At 34.1% G+C, this 21,008-nt stretch overlaps 2 protein-coding genes across 2 annotated transcripts; one reads left to right on the top strand and one right to left on the bottom strand.

The window, feature by feature from the left end:
* Positions 1-2,181: 2,181 nt before the first annotated feature.
* On the bottom strand, positions 2,182-8,963 carry LOC129945834 (probable glutamate--tRNA ligase, mitochondrial). Its single transcript, XM_056055768.1, has 8 exons — positions 8,758-8,963; positions 8,453-8,687; positions 7,967-8,377; positions 7,797-7,904; positions 3,139-3,256; positions 2,786-2,946; positions 2,373-2,730; positions 2,182-2,319 (listed from the first exon to the last, which is right to left on the bottom strand). Exons 1-8 carry the CDS (start codon positions 8,858-8,860, stop codon positions 2,227-2,229), a joined length of 1,587 nt encoding a protein of 528 aa, XP_055911743.1. The 5' UTR covers positions 8,861-8,963; the 3' UTR covers positions 2,182-2,226.
* Positions 8,964-13,639: 4,676 nt separating this feature from the next.
* Positions 13,640-14,838, top strand: LOC129945807 (probable dimethyladenosine transferase). Its single transcript, XM_056055736.1, has 3 exons — positions 13,640-13,791; positions 13,858-14,570; positions 14,637-14,838. Exons 1-3 carry the CDS (start codon positions 13,746-13,748, stop codon positions 14,781-14,783), a joined length of 906 nt encoding a protein of 301 aa, XP_055911711.1. The 5' UTR covers positions 13,640-13,745; the 3' UTR covers positions 14,784-14,838.
* Positions 14,839-21,008: the final 6,170 nt, after the last annotated feature.

The following is a 21,008-nucleotide window of genomic DNA, read 5'->3' as shown; positions in this document are numbered from 1 at the left end:
TTTTGTAATTTTGGAGTCTAAAATTACATTCTGTAAGAAAGGCATCGTATAACTTAAATATATTTGGTCTACTGTATAATCTAACAGACTTGAGAAGTGCTCGTAAAGAACATTTATGTTAATTTTAATACCAATTTTTGACAATTCATTTCCGTTGACCTTTCTTTCAGCATAGTTTAAATTTTTAATTTGTTTCGACATAAGATATTTTTAAACTTTGAATATTAAATTTCCTGAGCAACTTCAGCAGACCCTTTGATTTTTTTCTTAGTTTTTCACAGCTCAATCACTAATAATACCTTCCAGCTCATTTAAGGGAAAGTATTTCAACATCATGTTTTCTTCTTTTAATTGTATGTTTCTGAAATTTACATGTACACATAATCAAAAAAGCCTCCGTACAGCAGCAATTTTTTTTTAAATCTCTAAAATATAGAATTTAAGATAACGAACATTTTTGAGAAGTTCCAGAAATGACAGAAATGATATCAAAAAATAATTTTCAACAAAATATATAGAGCATTTTATTTAAAAAACTTAAAATAAAAGAAATTCACAGCACAATATGAAAAAATAAGTAACAAAAAAGTCTCCGTACAGTTCATTTTTTCGACGAAAAAACTAACAAAAAATCACTTAACTTAAGGCAAAAATAAACTTAATAACTAGTAGGACCTTCCTGCAATCTGTGTCTCATCGAATGGACAAGCTTACGGGTCGTATCTGCAGAAATGTTGTTCCATTCCTCAAGTAGGACCGTTTTGAGGTCATTTTTGTTGGCGATTGTATGCTGCCGAACTTTTTTTCAAAGTGATCCCACAAGTGCTCTATAGGATTGAGATCTGGAGACTGAGCCGGATGTTCAACTTGCGTACGAACATTGTACAGCAACCATTCCTTTACCACCATGGAGATGTGCTTAGGGTCGTTGTCCTGTTGGAAAATGAAGTTGCTGCCAAGACCTAGTTTTTGGGCACTTGAATGTAGGTTTTCCTTAAGAATATTCAAGTACCCAAATTTATCCATGGTATTTTCTATGAATATGAGGTTTCCAACGACGGAAGATGCCATACACCCCCACACCATGACATTACCGCCGCCGTGCTTTACAGTAGGTATCAAGTTTTTAGGATTCAGAGCAGCGTTGGGCTTTCTCCACACCATACGGCGTCCATCTGAACCGAAGATGTTATATTTACTTTCGTCAGTAAATATAATCTGATCCCAAAAAGAATTTTCTTTCTCTAAGTGTGAGATAGCATACTCCAGCCTAGCTTTTTTATTTGCCTTTCGAATGAATGGCTTCTTCCGGCACACTCGATTATGAAAACCATTTTTGGTTAAAAGGTTTCTAATGGTTTGGGGCGAAACATCAATTCCATCTCTAGTTTTCAATTTTCCAGCGAGAACTTGGGCACTTTGTTTAGGATCTTTCACAACACTCCTTAATAACCTCTTCTCCGTACGACGATCCATTTTTCTTTCCTTAGGTGAAAAGAAATTTTTAAGCTGAAATTATAATAAGAATACTAAAACTTACTAAAAAAACAAAAAAATGTGATCATGAACCTTTCACTGCCAACTACATAAAACTAAATAACATAAAAATGAGATCTGTACGGAAACTTTTTTGTCTCTATTTTTAGGGCCCTCAATGTTATTAAATTCATAACGGTATCCTTCGTTTATATAAATGCATGGAATTTTGTTTGAGAGCGAGAGGAGAACACGTGCTATCATCAGTGTTCCCACTTTAGCTCTATTATTGCACATTAGTTATTCCCTTGCAGAATTAAAAAAAATTATCTCCGTACGGAGACTTTTTGGACTATGTGTATGTATATGAAAACATGTCTATGATAAAAAAAAAAATCCACTCAAATAAATCCCAAAATATGAAATTGTACATTCAAATGTATCTGATTAGATAACTAAAGTTTTTGTTAGTAGACAACTCCAAAGATGTGTTTTGATCATGTCTAAAATTGGGTAAGCATATTTCTTTTCCACCAACACAACCCTTAAGCTATTTTTGAACTACCCCTGCGGTTGTTTAAAATATATTGAGCTAAAAGAAGGCTATATTGAAAATAAATAATGTTTGTATACCAAAGAGAATGTTCATTATTTAATCTTTTTAAACTTGTTGGGCTATCCTCGTTGCATGAAAAACATTAAATGTATTCTTTTTAAATTAATTTTTTATTTATATCTATTTTGATCTATTCAAATACTGCTTGAGTTTAAATTAGATCGAATTCTACGTAACGATTCATCTTTTCCAAAAATTTCCATAACTTCCGCAACACCTGGTCCTTCCTGTAATAACAATGTTTAGATAATATTTTTGTTTTTAAGTTTAAAAATTAAACCTTCAATCCACTTAACGAAGTACGTAATATTTTCATTAAAACAGGAAACTTTATTTGTGCTTTTCCCGAATATGATTTTAAACTTGTTTGAATATTAGTCTTTGAAAATTCTATTTTCTCCAAACTGTCTAGAAGTTCAAGAATCTGATCTATAAAACAAATTGAAATATTAAAACAATCCACATAAATGTTGTTTAGTTTGAAAGTCTTACCTTTTGTTAATTCTTTAGTATTAACAGCACTGCCATCGGTCCAAAGAAAATTAAATTTATCAGATGTAAGATCGGATAGATTTGATAGTCTCTCCGCCGACCACTTTAAGATGCTTTTAAGATATGGTGTTTCTAAATCGATATTTCTTTGGAAAAATATCAACATTAAATAAAATCTAAAATTAAGTAATTTAAAGTTACCTTTCAGGATATTTCGAACGAACCATACCTCGAACTGTTTTAATCAACTCATCGGTTTCATTTTCATCGGAAAGCTTTCTTCTGATCTCTAAATTGTTGAAATCATTTAATAAATCCGGATTTAACCTACCTGGATGTGAGTTGAGGTTTTCTATGTTAAACTGATAGCATTACAACTCAAAATAATTAGTTTCAATATGTTGAGATAGTTTATTCAACCCTTCTATAAAATTGAATTCAAATGTGCTAAAGTTGACCGTTGTCTTTAATTTATACATATAGTATAGGGCAAATAGTTCGCCACAGTCAATTAAATAGTAGGGCCGATTTTTGTCTAAACAAAAAACACTTACCATTTTAGAGAGTGACTCCAATGTTTCTAGCGAAGGTTTAGTGGATTGTTCTTTATGAAATCCTCCCCCCGCACACATGACATAATTAACCAAAGCAAGAGAAAAAACTCCACTTTCTCTGAAATACAAAAGAACAACAAATCATTATTGCTTTAGGATTAATATTTTCAAACTTTATAGATTTAAATGGGATATCAAAGTTGTATTGTTTTTTTTTTCAAACCCAATAGTAGGTAAATAAAATGTTTTAAAAACCATCAGTCATCAACTCCATTGTAGCAGTTTACTAATGATTTTTAATAAATAGCAAAGAAAAATCTTTTTCACAGGATGTTCTTTTTGCCATTGCATACGAATTGTATAATACGACTAAATAAATGAAAAGCAATAAATAGAAAATATTATGTAATTGGTATCTTATGGCGATTTATGCTAGAACTCATTAAAAATAGAAATCAAAAATTTTAATTTAACGTCGATAATCTTAAACTTCCGAAGGCAAGGCTTTTTTGCCTGCGTGAATTGCATCTGTTCATCGTCTCACAGCGTTTTATTAAAAACAGTATTGAACCTGAAAATCATTTATAATTATTTTTTAGAGATCGAGTATTTACTTTAAAAGAAACTGAGAAGTCTTTTTTAGATTTTATAAAAAGTAGTGGGGTGATGGGTATTTTAATACACAAACTGGAAGAATCATAGATTAAAGATAAACAAACTAGGTTTAGGTCCTTAATTATTATTGATTAAAGTTTTTTTCTTATAAATTTAACAAACAAAACTGGTCTGCCTGGTTGGCAAATCATATAAAAAATAACTTAGCTCAATAATATATTTAAAAACTTTCATTTAAAATTCTATTTCTATAGAGAAAAGCTAGCCTGCAAAATTAATATATGTACATAACTTTTTAACTTCCATATTGTTAAGCAAGAGTATAATTTGATTTTGTGTCAATATTTCGCTATTTTGAAATCGATTTTGCAAGACGTCTAAGAAATAACGGAGACAAAATAAGACCTATTTTACTTGGATTGACAACACAAATAAAAAAGATACTATAATGTAATACAAAACTGAACTGAGACATTATAAAGAGAACATTATATACATAAAAGAAGATTTTAATACAACAGTCCAAGAAAATAAAATATTTTCTAAACATCTAAATAATCAAAAAATGAAATGAATCAGGAAACGACAACATGACAACGATCCAAATGCAAATGAAAATGAACCAACATGTTCGACCAAATTGAAGAGACGAAAAACAAATGAAAAAGTTCAAAATGACAAACAACAAAATAAGAAACAACAGCATTCATAGATTTCTACAATCAAACCAAAAAGAAATTAATAATATGAACAGTGACCAACACAACAACTTGCAACAAAAGAAGCAAATTTTGAATAATAAGGACTCTACCCCAAGCCGATTAGCCATCGTGGGGAATGACGGCCAATTCCCTCCAAACTACTTATCAAACCAAGACCAATCCAAAAACACTCTAGACATTTGTACATACAATGTAAGAACATTAGCTACAGAAGCAAAACAATCAGAACTAAGAATAGCATTATCAACTATCAACTGGGATATACTGGGACTATCCGAGCTAAGAATTTTTGGACAAGACATTATTGAAAACCAGAATGATATATTCTCTTACATTGGTGAGACCAAAGGCTTGCAGGGAGTTGGATTTCTCATCAAAAAGAGTTTAAAGGACAAAATAATAAATGTACGATTTTTTAGTGAAAACTAAAAAAACAAAATGACGATAATTCAGGTTTATGCCCGACCAAAACAGCAACTGACGAAGAAATTTCTAACTTCTACAATTTATTGGACAAAGTATATAATGAAACAAAAACGGAGATAATGTATGTTATAGAAGATTTCAACGCCAAGTTAGGGAAACAGATTGACAACGATGAAGAAGTAATGGGACCATTTCGATACGGACGAAGAAACAAAAGAGGAGACCTACTTATAAAGTGGCTGAAAGAGACGAATCTCAGATTTGCAAATTCTTTCTTCAAAAAGAGAGAAACACGGAAATGGACCTGGGATAACAAAGAACGAAATTGACTTAGTTCTAGCAAATAAACTGAAAACTACTAAAGAACTCGGCGAAAGTTTCAATCATGGCTGCTGTTACTCCAAAACCTGATAAGTTAACGGATGACACTAAAGCGCTGATAGCCAGAAGAGATAAGCTACGAAACAAGGACAACTTATCAGACCAGGAAAAAAAATGAACTAAGATACCTTGGGAAAACCATAAAAGAAGATGCGAAAAATGATATCCAAACATATAACGAAACAATGATAAAAGATATATTTAGCAGCACAAAATCTATTAAAAAGGTAAAATCATTTCTTCACAACGGAAAAGAGTGGATAACATCAATAAAGAACAAAAATAACAACGCTGTTTAAAGGAGAGATATAAATGAGCCTGCTACCAAGTTTTTTGAACAACTTTTCAAATCGACAGAAGAAATAAAAGACGATAAGATATCGATGGCGGACAGTTACTCCAACTGAAATACTGGTACACTTTTTACAAAAACAGATATTGAACAAGCAATTGACGATCTAAAGACACCTAAGTGAACAGGAAATGATGGTATTGTAACAGAAATGCTCAAATATGGAAAACAACCAATTTCTACAGTCTTGACCACGATTTTTTATGACATACTTATAACAGCAGGTTCCAAAACAATGGAAACTAGCTACAATTACGCTTATCTACAAAAAACGAAATAAAGATGACATAAATAACTACAGACCAATAAGCAACATTTCTATGATATATAAACTGTTCTCCAAAGTAATGTACACACAAATTAAGGACACATTAAACAGAAATCAGCCAAATGAACAAGCAGGATTACGAGAAGGTTTTTCAACAACAGACCATCTACAAACTTTTGTATCTTTTATATATTGACTTCAGTAAAGCATTTGACTCAGTAGAACATGACGAAATATGGAGAGCGCTGACAAACCAAGGAATTCATCCTATCTTTATAAGGACGTTGGAAAATATATATACAGACAGAGTGGCGAAAATAAAAACCGAAAGTATAGGAAGAGAAATAAAAATAAAAAGAGGCGTAAGACAGGGGGATCCTATGTTACCACCATTATTCTCTGCCGTACTGGAAGAAATATTCAAGAAACTAAACTGGGACAATAGATATAGAATAAATATTTGGGGACGATATTTGAGCATTTCGCTGATCACATAGTTCTCATTTCATCAACTTCCGGACAAATACAAAATATGCTCATAGAATTGACAAATGAATGCAAGAAAGTTGGACTTCATATCAATAAGTCAAAAACTAAGATAATAACTAACCATATTAAAGATGACATAATGCAGGATAATGAACTCATAGAATATGTAGAAGACTATACTTATCTAGGACAGACTAAGTCATTCATTAACCAAGAGAAAAGAGAAGTTTCTAGACGCATTACCAATAGTTGGAAACAATTTTGGAGTCTAAAACAAATATTACAATCAAATCTGAGGGTCGAAACACGAAGATATATACTAGACTTTGCTATTCTACCTGTTATGACATATGGGTTACAGACTATATCTTTGACTTCAAGTTTACTTGACAAAATAAGAATATACCAAACCAAGATGGAAAGAAAACTACTTAACCTACGAATTAGCCAGAGAGTAAGAAGTAGAGAAATAAGACGAAGAACTGGTTTAACGAAGGTGGTTGAACGAGCAACACTATTTAAATGGAATTGGTCAGGACATATATCTAGAATACAGGACCAAAGATGGACAAAAATTATTACAAAATGGACACCACCAGAAAGCAGAAGACCAATTGGACGACCGAAGAAAAGATGGGCGGACGATTTGCTTAAAAAAAGACAAAGTTGGTACAATGACGCAAAAGATAGAGATCTTTGGGCGAAATTGGGGGAGGCTTATGCCAGATCATAGAATTTTGACACGCATCCATTTATTTATTCAAACTTTGCTCACATTAGAAAGGCTGTTTCTCTTAAATTAGACACCTCGGCCAAGCTTCATTTCCTATGAATATGAAAAATGATGGACACCTTGAATTCTAGTGGTATCATTCCGGTATCCATGACATTGTTATATATGGTCGTCAGTCGGTTGATTAGCTCTGCTCAGCTCATACTTATAAAATTCTGCTGGTTTGCCATTCGGTCCGCATGCTTTCCCATCTTTAAGTTCTGGTCTAAATTCGTATATTTAACGATATATTTTCACAATTTGTTTTTTTTTTTTCTAAAAACGGCAATAGTTGATATTCTAAAGGTTTCATAAAATGTTAAATTTACATACGGATTTAAAGAAACCCATTAAAGATTTTACTTTTAATGAGCTTTATTATATTTTAACAACAAAAACTGAGTCAGAAGTATCTACATAAATAGCAAGAACAGAACTCAGTTCCATTCAAACGAATTCTAGAATTCGTAGAACCGAGTATATAGATATGATTAGATGTGAAGAAATACTCGAGTTCTAATTTTTTTTTTAAAAAGAACTTAAGTTTTTATTTTATTTTAGAACTCTTTCAAGAAATTGGCTTTAAGCGCACTAAATATTTTTTTAAGTCCGATCAATCCAATTCTTACTCACCTGAAACTTTTGATGCTTATATCACCCTGACGTTTGCTAAGCTTTGTGCCATCAGCATTAATCAGTAAAGGCAAGTGCCCATACTTTGGCGGATTCCATCCAAACGCCCTTGACAAACAAAATAAAACAAAATTAGTTCCAAGTTATTCATTTATCGTTTCATCTCTTACTTGTAGAGCAATAAATGCTTTGGAGTCGAAATTTGCCATTCAACTCCTCGAAAAACATGAGTAACTTCCATATAATGGTCATCAACAACATTGGCAAAATGGTAGGTTGGATATCCATCAGATTTAATTATAATAGGATCACCTTCATGCTTACTGCTATTCACAAAAACATTTCCATACACCAAGTCCTGCACAGGATCGTTGTAATCATCTAATTTAAAACGTACACAGAACGGTACTCCTTTGGAAAGTTTATCTTGGATGTCTGATTGCTTTAGATGACGACATTTGTTATCGTATTTGGGTATTTGTCTTTGTTTCAGTGCTTCTTTGCGCAACAAATCTAGTCTGGTCTGAGAACAGTAGCATCGATATGCAGAACCATCTTCAATTAATTGTTGGACAGCTTCACTGGTTAAACAAATGAAAACAAGAGTAGTTAGATGAAAGACTATCTTTTGCAATTAGGATGCTCTGCTAGCGTACTTGTATATAGGCAGGCGCTCACTTTGGACATATGGTCCAAAGTTTCCACCAACTGTAGGACCCTCGTCCACGACTATTCCCGACCACCTTAGATCGTCAATGATTGATTTGGTGGCACCTGCCACAAGACGTGTTTGGTCGGTGTCTTCAATTCTAAGGATGAATTTACCATTGTTTTTCAAGGCAAACAAGTAATTGTACAATGCCGTTCGAAGACCACCAAGGTGAAGATATCCTGCAAGTCATAGAATTGAAATTCCATAAGTTTTAAAGAGTTATACAAAGTAAAAAGAAAAGCAAATAACCTGTTGGACTTGGGGCGAAGCGAACTCGGACATCATGTAATGACCTATACTTTACGGAAAGTGGTGACAATGTTGTTAGAATTCTCTTAACATTTAGTTTCATGCTAGAGCTCTTATATCTTTTTATTAATTAGTTGTTAATACAAATATTTGCTGTCCGAAAGTAAAATGACAAACGTCCAAATTTTTAACTACTTCACCGGTATTTGATCATTTGACTAGAACTGTCATAAAAAACACTTTCACAGCTGATAAATCAAGAGATGACACTTCGAGTGAAAATTAATCGTGGGTAAAATAGGTCAATTCACAATCGTTTTAAAATTTGATGTTTTAAGGCTCAACTACATGGAGCATATTATTTTTTAAATATTTTCTATCCGATGGAAATCTTAAAAAGTCACGTGGTAAGAATCTGTACCAAGTAGTGTGGGATTCTTACAGCACTAAAACAATCAGTTAAACAGAATCAAACAGTGAAAGCAAATTTAGAATTTTAGAATTAAAATAAAAAATACATAATATTCGTTAATTTTTTATTTTGCAACTAGTAAATAAAGTTATTACAATAAAAAAGAATAAATAGTAGTTTTCGTCCTTTAGCTTAAAGGCTAGTGTTGAAAGTTACATAGGAAATTAAAACTTAAATGAATTAAAACTGAAGTGGGTTGATAATCAGTGCTGCAATAATACAAAATTGTTTAAGCCAAGTGATCGATCAAATAAGTTATTTTTTTTAAATAACGAATACAAATTAGAACATATTTATATAAATTAAGAGAAAAATAAATATCATAAAGAGTTATTATATATTATAAATGTCAATACAATTTAAGTCAATTGTAAAAAACCAGTGTTTTACTTTTTTCAAAAAGAGTATACATTTTGAGATGTTCTGATAGACGTCATTCTGTTACTCTCTGACATTTAAAATTGTACACTGAATAAGTTTTGAAACAAGAATCGGAACAACAACCAACAGCTTGAAAATTAGGCCTATCACAACAGTCAAAAGGAAAGGTGAACAGTCAACAATTCGAGTCATGAAATATGAAATTGTAATTATAAGGCTGATGACTAGAAGGGTTAACTTTTGAACAGAGATCCAAGTTCTAAAAATTTCAAGATTTTCTTCAGTTTGAAAGTTACAATTATGTTCTGAATTTGACTGGTAGGTAAACGACATATCATCCACTAACCCCTTAGGAAGAAAATTCTACTGCAACCTAAAAAAAGAGATAATATAAACTAGAGAAAACAAGGGAACGAGTACAGAGCCCTGAGGTACTCCAGATTTAAGACATCGAGCTTTACTCATTACACCATTTAAGCATCTTGCACATGAGCTACGAACTGCGAAGCTGGAACTGTGGATGTTCGCATATTTTGACTTTTCTTCCACATGAGCTTTATTTCTATTCACAGGCAGCGACGAATTGTCAATTTATAATTACTGTTTTCGACAAACAAAATAAGAGTGGTATAATTTTGAGGTTAAGTTGAACGTGAAACCCTGCATTACGTAATTATCTTAGAAGCAAATCATGATCAACCTTTTTTATAGGTTTTAGTCGAACCAGTCCAAAGCAAAGCAAATCAAAAGACGGCTTCAATTTTGAATCAAATAGTGAAATATGGGCCGAAACAAAAGTTTCTATTGCGTTAGAGTTCGTTTCCTTTCATAAAATATCATTTTCACATTACCTTACCAGCTTGTTTTTATTTTGTATCTGCTTAAGAATTTAATGGCTCATCCAAGGCTTTAAATACTTATTTTTATTATTCTTAATATAGGAATAACATATGATGATATGTTTTTGCATGATAAAGTCAAAAACATTGAACGAAGAATTTAGATCCTTTTCAGAATAAACTTGATCTCACAATTCATGTTTAAAAATTCGAAGTAATAATGTAAATGCTATTAAAAGATGCTTTTTATCATTATTGGAATTTTTCATGTCAATTTTAAAACGATCATTTTGTAATCAGTGATTTTATAATCAAGAACACTTCCACATAAAATGAATATTCATACTAATGGAGAGACATTAACTTTTGAACAATTGACATACCGGATAGGGACTGTTGGTTAATTTATATTCCCATAGAAAATCGCTCTTAAAAGTGATCCCACCTATTTAACTACACTTTCTCTCTTGTATATTTTTTGGCATAAATAATAATTAATTGTAAAACGCCATCTCCTATTTCTAGGCATCAACAAGCTTTGTTTTAAAAGAAACGAAATACACTTATTATTACAAAGTTTGACAAAATAAACAAGTTTCTGAATATTTCCGCTGGACCTACAGAAAGACTAGGACTCTTTAGGAATAAATGACATCAACGCGAAGTTGGCCACTAGTAGTCCATAAATAATAATCCAACATATGGTTTTCCAAAATTAATTAATTCCAGATCTGTCCACTGTAGCACCCGTAGCGTGATGGCTAGTGCGTAGGACTGTCATGAAAGTGGTCGTGGGTTCAATCAATGCCTGTAAGGTCTACCAGCCTTTTCACACCAAACCCAAAACCGGGTTTTCGCAAAATGTTTTCGAAAACCAAAAAATCGTTCACACCGAACTTTTACACGTTTTTATTTGACATTTAAAATTGTTTAACACCGGCTATCAAATTTTGTATTGGTGAACAAATTTATGAGTAAAAAGTTTTGTTCTTTTCAAATTATTTGTGAAAATAAAATAAATTCTGACCAATTCAAATTGATTTTAACCTAACACTAGCTCGTCTAGAAAAAGAGTTTCAACTGATGTTCTGGGGACGGGTGGAAAGGGCTCACTTCATGAACCAATAAAGAACTACAAGCTCGCTTGGCTTTAGCTATCCTCTTTTCTCACTTCAACCGGTCCAAACAATTCATTAAGGAGAAGCTAACTGTGCAGAAAATATATCATTGAGTCAACAACATACAAAAAATTTATTTTATTTAAAACATTTTCTTCTTCTTTCACAACTCAATCCAATCCAAAATACTGAGCTTATGACTATTGATTCTGTTGGCTAAATGTGCCTTCAGAATTGCCATATATTGTGGCCGTCTAAGCGACTTATAAGCGGGGTTGCGAAGATTCTGAACGATTTCATGTAGGTTATTATGGCCGGAGCAGAAAGGGTCAATTCCTAGTTCCAGATCCGTACCAAAATCACACTCATCCAAAGCTATCACTGAAGCTGTTATGATGGGCTGCAATTTCTCCATGACTATCTCTTTGGTTTCTTCCTTTAAGGACTCGCCTGGCTTGTTCAAAGGACTGAAGATCTTCTTGATGTTGGCATCGCTGTTCATCAAGGGGCGATAGCCCAATGTTGTGGTTTTATTTACTGGAACAACGATTCCCACATTGTGGAATGTTTTGGCGCAAGCAGAGATTTTCTTTCATACTTATTCTCCTCTAAAAATGAACTAATCGCTTTTCTCATATCTCCCAAACCCTTTTAGTTGAACGGAGTTACCGAAAAATCTTTTTCCATTTAGTAAGCGAAAGCGTCGAACATATTTGTGGCGACGAGTTCGAAGACGCATAGTTTGGAAACGTTATTACGAACTAAGAGCAAATAGTCGCTTGGCTTTTATTCTAGACGTTTTTTTTGCTGCCAAGCATCTCCCCCAAAGTTTTCTTTTTTTTCTCTTCCATATTCTGTGAATAAAAAAAAGCAATAGTTCCTATTTTGTAAGTTATTTGTATATCTAATATTACTTACCTCGACCAAATTTATTTCAAAATGAAATATTTGCTTTGACAGCAGCCATCAGCTGTTTTGTTTACATTAATTTGAGCGCTGAATGTTTTGAAAGGTTTGTTTATTTAGTTCAACTTTGAATTGCTACTAGTTTTCGAGAGGTTTTATGTAAAACTTGTGGTTTATCAAAACTTGTGGTTTACCAAAAATGTATGGGAAAACTTGAGTTTTCGATATAGGTTTTCGGCCAAAACCGATAATTTCGTAAAAACTGGCTTTTTGGACTTGGTGTGAAAAGCCTGTAGAGCTTCTTTCACAAGTAGTGCCCCTTGGGAAGAATGAAGAATCCTCGAAGAGTAATTCTTGTCATTCAACGTGATTTATCAAACTAGCAGTTCATTCCTAATAACGTTAATCGCACTCAGTAATGGTTGAGAGTTGTAAGTCACTAGGCTCTAGTTCTGAACGAACTAATGCGCCATCTAATTAATTATTTATTTTAGTCAATTTTAATGTCATTAATTGTTGCTTTTTGTTATTGCATGTGGCTGCGTTTGAAGTATATTGAAAATAAAACGATTTGTGGAAAAGTCATAATTTGTTAATTTTACAAAACATCAACTTTTACAGTTTTTCATTCTAATATCGGTTAAACCGTTGTTGAGTTTTTATTTTTATTTAATAAATTTGGTAAAACATCTTAAGTCAATTTAATTAAATGCGATTTTAGTTTTTTAATTAATATCGAACATAAAAACAACCTATTATCTGATAAATAAAATAAATTCTTACATAGGACGAATCAGCCTCTGCTTAAGTTGTTTTACCTTTTGCAAGACCATAAGAATTAAACTTAAGGTATTTTACAAAAGGTCATAGTCTTCTTGTTTTAAAAAATTTATCAACGAGGGTAAAAAAGGAAAAACAGTTTGTAGAGAGAATATGCAAAAAAGGATAAATAGATAAAACCAATTAAGTGGACCTAAGAGCACTGAACAAATATTTTATAAGTTTTAAAATGATATTAGAAAGTTAATATTCTTTTTGTCAAGTCATTGTGAATATGTCACAATTGGAAATCTTTCATCTTGATTCATTCACTACTTGCTGGAAAGGAAAATGTCTCATAATCTTAAAAATTTTACCATGCAAATGTCAAATTTTGACATGTTTTGAAATGAGTTCTTTATCATGCTTGTTGTTTGCATGAGGACTTGAGTTAAAAATAAAAATAGTATTGTTTCTAACTATTACTAAAAGTTAAAATTACAAGCTTTAAAAATGCCTAAAGAGAAAAAAACACGCAGTCATGAAGTTGCAAAACAGGGTAAGTAAATTAATGCATTCACTTTTTGAGAAATAATATTCATTTAAACATCGGGTTGTTTTTAAGGAATTGTTTTCAACAAGAACTTCGGCCAGCACATTCTCAAGAATCCGCTGATCATAACCGATATGGTTGAGAAAACTGGACTAAGATCAACCGATATAGCCCTCGAAATCGGTCCTGGAACAGGAAACATGACTGTCAAGGTTTTGGAGAAAGTGAAAAAAGTCGTAGCATGTGAAATCGATAGCAGGCTTGCGGCCGAATTACTAAAAAGAGTCCAGAGTACTCCCCTTCAAGCTAAGCTCAAAATCTTGATTGGTGATTGTTTGAAAACAGAATTGCCATACTTTGATGTTTGTATAGCTAACGTTCCATATCAAATCAGTTCGCCACTTGTTTTCAAATTATTACTCCATCGTCCCATCTTCCGCTGTGCAGTGCTTATGTTCCAGAAAGAATTTGCACAAAGATTAGTGGCAAAACCAGGGGACAAGCTGTATTGCCGCTTGAGTATTAATACTCAGCTTTTGGCAAAAGTTGATATGTTGATGAATGTTGGCAAGAATAACTTCCGCCCTCCTCCCAAAGTCGAATCTTGTGTTGTGCGAATCGAACCAAAGAATCCTCCACCTGCTATAAATTTCTCGGAATGGGATGGCTTGACAAGAATAGTTTTTACGAGAAAGAACAAAACTTTGTCTGCCATATTCAAACAAGATTCTGTGATTGAGGTTCTGAAGAATAACCACAAACTTTACTGCTCCTTGAGAAATATTGTAAATACCTTCTGACAGACCTTAAGTTGTCTCTATTTGAAACCATTGTTTCTTTATTTATTTCAGGACCCTACCGAGACCAATACTGCGGAAATGGTGGCTTCAATTTTGAACAAACTGGAAATGGAAACTACACGTGCGAGGACAATGGATATTGACGATTTTATGAAACTCCTGCTTGCGTTTAACTCGGAAGGCCTTCATTTTGCGTAGCGCACTGTCGACGAAAATCCCTTACCTTTTATCACCTTTATTATTCAATAAAAAAAATATAGAATCAAAAATAGCACTTTTTCTTACATACTAAGCTTTTAAGAAAACTTGTCTTTAACTGTCATTTACGTTCAATGGTCTTTGCAGACTCTACCGATAAATTTAGTTATCACACCTTTTGAACTGTTTGTCAGGTATATTGTATTGCCATCGAATATGGCTTAGTTGACATTTAAGGTGAAGGACCAAAGGTTTTACAGCCACTTCTAAATGATATCAGCAGATTGAACTTGAACGCCTTGAATACAGCAAATGCAACACATTCTGCCCATAAAACATCTTGCTTGATATTTTTTGGGCGAGCGATCTGAGCAAATTTAAATTTTACGATCAAATGTTTGCTCCTGCTTTTTCAAGGCATGACCTGATTGACATGTCTTTTGACTAAAATATATTACCGCTCGTTCAAAATATCCAATTAAGGGAAAAATTGTGTTTTATTAGAAGAAGACCTTCGTAGTTTTATTCTATCTACTACCTGCAAACATCCAACTAATCAAAATTTGGTTTCTTAAATAAAGGCATCTTAACACTTTTTAATAGACTTGTCCCACTAATTAATAACAAACGCGTCAAATCTCAAATTCAACAACTAATCTCAAAACGTGACTCGGCGTATAAACACGCTGGAAACGCTTCAATGCACCTAAACCATGAGATGCGTATCGTTTTGACCGTAACGAAGGTGTAACTGCAATTCGCTCCGCGAAGCGCGATACTAACCTTAACAGGTTAAGTCCATCGCTTACTATAAAAAGTCTGTGGAACAATCTTCGTCATTTAGGAGTCCCCCAAAAGTAAGAATAATTGTGTAAATAAAACTGATCACTAATGAAATCAAATGCTGTCGGCCTAGATGAAATGAATCCCAGTTTCCTTAAGTTTATATTACCTTTTGTCCTACCATATTTACTACAAGTGAATATCCACCACAATGATAATTAGCTAAAATAATTCCCAAGTACTCTAAAAAAAATGGTTATAGACCCATTGCTATATTACCTTTTCTATCTAAAGTATTTGAAAGAACTTCACAAAAACAGATTACTCTTTGCCTTGATTCTTTGAACCTGCTCGCACCTCATAAATAAGGTTTTCGAAAAGGTCAGAGCTGCATAACAGCATTGTTAAATCTAATGGAAAACCTCCGTATTCAATTGGATAAAGAAAACATAGGCTTTCTTATCCTATTACATGTGACAAAACTTTTTCATTCATATTTAACGGGTCGCAAACAGTCGGTTCAACTGAACAACATTCTTTCCAATCTTCTTCCTTCTTCAAGTGGTGTACCACATGGCTGAATACTCGGTCCACTTTTATTATGCCTAGATAAATAGATAGAGTTTTACTGCTGATGGCATTCTGCCGTATGCCTAATTGACAAAACATAAATCAGATACTTATTTTAAATAAAATTTATAATTAAACATATTAGGAACATTATGTACAAAAGTTTTTTTTTTAGAATAGTTTACTCATAAAATTAAATATTTTGTTCAGAAACACTCAATAACAATTCTTTCCCTATAATTTACAGCCAGTTTGCAGTACATATACATTTTTTTAACGTCGACTTCGTTTAACAATGATAACATTTCATTTTCATTCAAAAAAACCGTTTCAAAAACATTTCTTCTGATGTCTTTAAGAATTGGACATTTACCAATGAGGTGAAATACATCTTCTCTTACTTGCAGATTTGCTTGATCACAACCTTCTTAAAAGCTCCTCCAGTAAAGATGAACAAGAACTTTCTGTGAATCATCTCACCGAAGCCTTTAATGAATCAATGAGAAGTTCATGCCCTGTAACAATTTTAAAAGGTAAAAAGAAACCTCATTGGTGGCGTAACGAACTAGAACCATTCAGAAAGAGCTGTCGCAAACTCTTCAATAGATCTAAGTACACTAGATCTCCTTCTGACTGGGACTTATACAAACAAGCTCTAAAGCAATAAAAAAAAGAATTAACGAAGAGTAAGAGGTCTTCTTGGAGAAACTTTTGTGGTGAAATAGAAAATACTTCAGAAGCCTCAAGACTCAGGAAAATTCTCTCAAAAAGTCCAACAATACCCAGTGCTTTAAAGACAGAAGCAGGCACGTGGACTATCACAGATGAAGAATCTCTTAATCTGTTATTAGACACCCACTTTCCAGGTAGCTCTAACATACTCAACGGCTTAACATCAGAGTCTCAAGCTTCTACAAGCGATTTATTTGATCTAATAACGCGGGAAAAACTGCAATGGCTGAACTACAAAAATGCTCAGACATGATCATTCCACCATTGGAAATCATTCTGACAAGCTGTTAAAGGTTGAGATATATTCCCAAAGCCTGGATAATGGCTTCATTCCTAAAGCAGGGAAACCCTCCCGCGTTAACCCTAAAGATCTACGACCAAGCAGCCTATCATCCTTCCTTCTTAAAACCTTGGAAAGATTGATTGAAATTTACATCAGGCATAACTTAAAACCATGTCTCATTTCCACAGCTCAACATGCTACTTCACTCGCTGGTACGTATGTACTATTGAACATCCCCTCGAATACAAAGAATATAACCTGGTAGCGTTCCTAGATATTGAAGGAGCTTTCAACAACGTCAGTTACCAGGCGATCACAACAGCAATGGATAAGCTGAAATTAGAGAAGTCACACATAGATCTTATAAGTCTCATGCTCAAAAGCAGGGCAACAATTTCTAACATGAGAAGTTTTACTACCACCAGATCGGTGAATCGAGGCACTCCCCAAGGTGGAGTCCTTTCGCCTCTTTTATGGAACATGGTAGTAAACGACCTACTTACATACATCATTGGAAGCAGATGGTTTCAATGTGATTGCCTATGCTGACGACGTTGCAATATCCGTACCAAGTTCTCTCGGAACTCCTACAAAATCCCTTAAATAGGCTAAGCAATGTGGCTTGGACGTCAACCCACATAAAATATAATTAATACTCTTTTCGAGAAGATATAAAATTCCTCAGATTAGCCCACCCAAGATTAGAGGAATACCATAAACTTTTCCGACCAAGCTAAATATTAAGGTCTCATTTTAGATAAAAACTAAATTGGAAGACAAATATTGATGAAAGAGTAAAAAAGGCTACTGTAGCGCTTTTTACTTGTAAAAAGGCCATAGGATTAAAATGGGCTTCTCCCCAAAAATAATCCACTGGCTATACACTTCGGTAATCAGACCGATACTCATTTATGGAGCTGTCGTATGGTGGACCGCACTGAACAAGATGGTAGATCTAAATAAGCTCATCAAAGTCCAGCGGTCAGCAGGTACGTGCATCACAGGAGCACTTTGCTCAACAACAACCGCAGCACTGGAAGTGCTTTTAAATCTAACACCTCTTGACATCTTCTCCAAAATGGTGGCAGCCAACTCATGTGAGAGGCTTAGCGCCACCTCTCAATGGAAAAGTGACAAAAATGGTATTAGGTAAAAGCTTCCATGTGTCCATCCCTTCAAGAACCTCCTGGGAAGAAGAGAGACCCCTGGAAGACGATGCGGTACACTTCTATACAGACCGATCACGAAGTTGGAAGTGGTATCTATTCGGAACAACTGAATCTCAGTCTATCCTATATACTTCCCAATCAATGTAGTGGATTCCAGGCAGAAGTAATGGCGATTAAAGAAGCACTATCCTGGCTCAAAGAAAATGTTATATCTTGTAAGGATATACGAATCTTCTCAGACAGCCAAGCCGCTTAGCTTTGTAGATAACAGCCAGATCAGAGGGGGAGAAAAACATCTTGCATCGCCTTAGAAAACTCAAACATCTTACGTCATTTTTGGCGACATCGCGTAAGTGATCGTTCCGCAAAAGGTGGTTGGTGATACACATACCGAGAATATCGAGATGTTCAGTCTCCTCCATCTATGGATAATGACAAGGGGGTATATCTTGCTTTTATGATATAAGACAGTGTTGGGTTTTCGAAGCATTAAATTCCACTAGACTTATTATTCACCATTGTACAATGCTGTTGCAGTTCTACATCCGAAGAAGAGAAATGGGAGTCTGAAAACGAATATGAAAAACTAAGAGTACTCTCGTCAGCGAAACAATGTATTGGATTAGAAGTTACAGACAGGAGACCATTATCAAAAATGGAAAAAAGAGTGTTGGAGATAGAAGAGAGCCCTGAGGCACACCAGCATTCAATTTGTGGTTTTCAGACTTGAATCCATCCAAAACTACTTGTATTGAACGGTTAGAAAGGTAATTTCTAATCCAACGAAGAAGAGATTCATCAATACCAAAAGCACGACTTTTCGATAAGAGAGCTTGGTACCAAACTCTATCAAATGCTTTTGAAATATCAAGTGCAATATTCTTACTTTCTCCAAAGCGATGTAAAGATTTGGTCCACTGTTCGGTGAGATGAACCATGAGATCACTAGTGGACCTAGTGGAGGTAGATTTCCTCATATTTTTTTACAAATGACTAAAAATTTGTACTGCCTTTGGGACATTGCAGTATTTTTTGCCGTAATTTTTTGTTATTTAAATATTATGTCGGCGAATATGGGCGTTGCAGGCCTTCCTGGCTTGCTTGAACTTATTCCGGTTTTCCTCAGTTGGATTGGCTTTAAAACAACGGAAACTTCCTTTCTTGACCCTAATAACCCCTTTACACCTCGCAGCAAACCATGCGTTTTCCTTAGGTCTGATGCTTTTAACCCTATTCAGGATAAAAGTTCTCATTCCCAGGAGAATCAAACTTGTGATCAGTGCTGACGTCAACGTCACTATCGAGGAAACATAGTGACCAGTTAAAGATCCCAAAATAATTATTGAGACCGTTCCAGTTGGCTTTCTCGTATTGCCAAACCCTTCTCTTAGGAGCTCTTTCTTTAACTGGAGAGTTTTGACACGAGAAATTTGCTGATATGACACAATGGTCAGATGAGCCTAGAGGAGATAGAACACTAATAGTGTGTTTACCAGGGTCAGAGGTAAAAAACAAGTCAAGAGTGTTTTCAAGCTCGACCTACCACGTCAGATATTCGAGTGGGCTCGTTGACTAGCTGAGTTAGGTGGTTTAACTCAGCGAAGATCTCAGCACTTACTCCTTCTGGTGTTGTCTGGCCTGAATGTTGAAGCCACGAAGAATTGTGTACTCATGCAATTTGATACACATGCTAAACCATGCGACTGTAAGAGAAAAGGGCAAAGTGAAGGACGGTACTCACTATGCTATCATAGACATAACGTTGTGTCTATGTATCCTATGCTAAACTTGGCTTATCATGATTTATTATTTTTTCGTTGGTTGTTTTTGTTTTATTGTAGTATTTTAGTGTGGCGTGGTTTATTGTTCTTTTGTTTTCTTGTTGTTTTTTCATCACAGTTAATATTTTGTATTGCTATTTTTTGTGTGACGTTTTGTTATTGTTATTTTTTTTAACACGCGCACGGGCGATCGACGCACAACACAGAGGGTACCTTCCCCAACGAAAGTTCACTGTTTTTCTGTTATGGTCATTATTGGAACCATCTGTGAATACGAAATTCCAGCCACAAATGGGGACTTCCGATGATGTTTTAATAAAAATTTGTTCGCTTATCACTGCGCTAGCTGTTTTTTTTTTTTTAGGTCGTGGAAGCTTAAAGGTATAAAGCTGTTTTCTAGCAACCCGGGTGGCTGAGACTACGAATACTTGGGATGTCACTGTAGTGATTTCCATTTTTTTACCCAGATCAAGGCAGGAGTGAAGCGCTGACTTTAAAATAACGCTTTTCAATTGTTGGATGTGTAGCTTCGGGCAGAATGTTTTGTATTGGTGTTGTTGGGAAAGCTAAAATACTCCTCCTTAGATCATACGTTGGTTAAAATCTGTTTTTTTTTTTTTTTGAACAGGATCCATAAAAACAAGACCATAATCTATTTTGCTTAGAATGAACATTTTTGTAACAGCAGAAAGAGTTGAGATGAAATTTATTATTTTTAGATGAAAGATACTTAACAATACTAACAGCCCTATTCTGCTATTCACGTACATAGATCGTATATTCGATTCACGCATTTGATTCCCTTTCACATTGGTCGCATTCACAAAGCTAGTGGAGTGGCTACATAGTCAAAAATCAACTAGCTTTGTGAATGCAAAACTACACTACAAAGCTAGTCAATCTGGAA

The sequence above is a fragment of the Eupeodes corollae genome, chromosome 2 (assembly GCF_945859685.1).
Source record: "Eupeodes corollae chromosome 2, idEupCoro1.1, whole genome shotgun sequence".
Taxonomy (NCBI): domain Eukaryota; kingdom Metazoa; phylum Arthropoda; class Insecta; order Diptera; family Syrphidae; genus Eupeodes; species Eupeodes corollae.
Note: the sequence above shows the minus strand (reverse complement) of the source record. Positions and strands in the feature narration are given on the sequence as shown.

What these genes read in the sequence shown, in the direction of transcription:
- LOC129945834 (XM_056055768.1), bottom strand. Translation starts at nt 8,860, where the DNA reads ATGAAACTAAATGTTAAGAGAATTCTAACAACATTGTCACCACTTTCC. An exon ending in GAGCGCCTGCCTATATACAA is followed by an intron (nt 8,378 to 8,452) that starts GTACGCTAGCAG and finishes TTGTTTAACCAG; the next exon opens with TGAAGCTGTCCAACAATTAA. An exon ending in CGTTCGAAATATCCTGAAAG is followed by an intron (nt 2,731 to 2,785) that starts GTAACTTTAAAT and finishes ATTTTTCCAAAG; the next exon opens with AAATATCGATTTAGAAACAC.
- LOC129945807 (XM_056055736.1), top strand. Translation starts at nt 13,746, where the DNA reads ATGCCTAAAGAGAAAAAAACACGCAGTCATGAAGTTGCAAAACAGG. An exon ending in TCATGAAGTTGCAAAACAGG is followed by an intron (nt 13,792 to 13,857) that starts GTAAGTAAATTA and finishes GTTGTTTTTAAG; the next exon opens with GAATTGTTTTCAACAAGAAC. An exon ending in ACTGCTCCTTGAGAAATATT is followed by an intron (nt 14,571 to 14,636) that starts GTAAATACCTTC and finishes TATTTATTTCAG; the next exon opens with GACCCTACCGAGACCAATAC.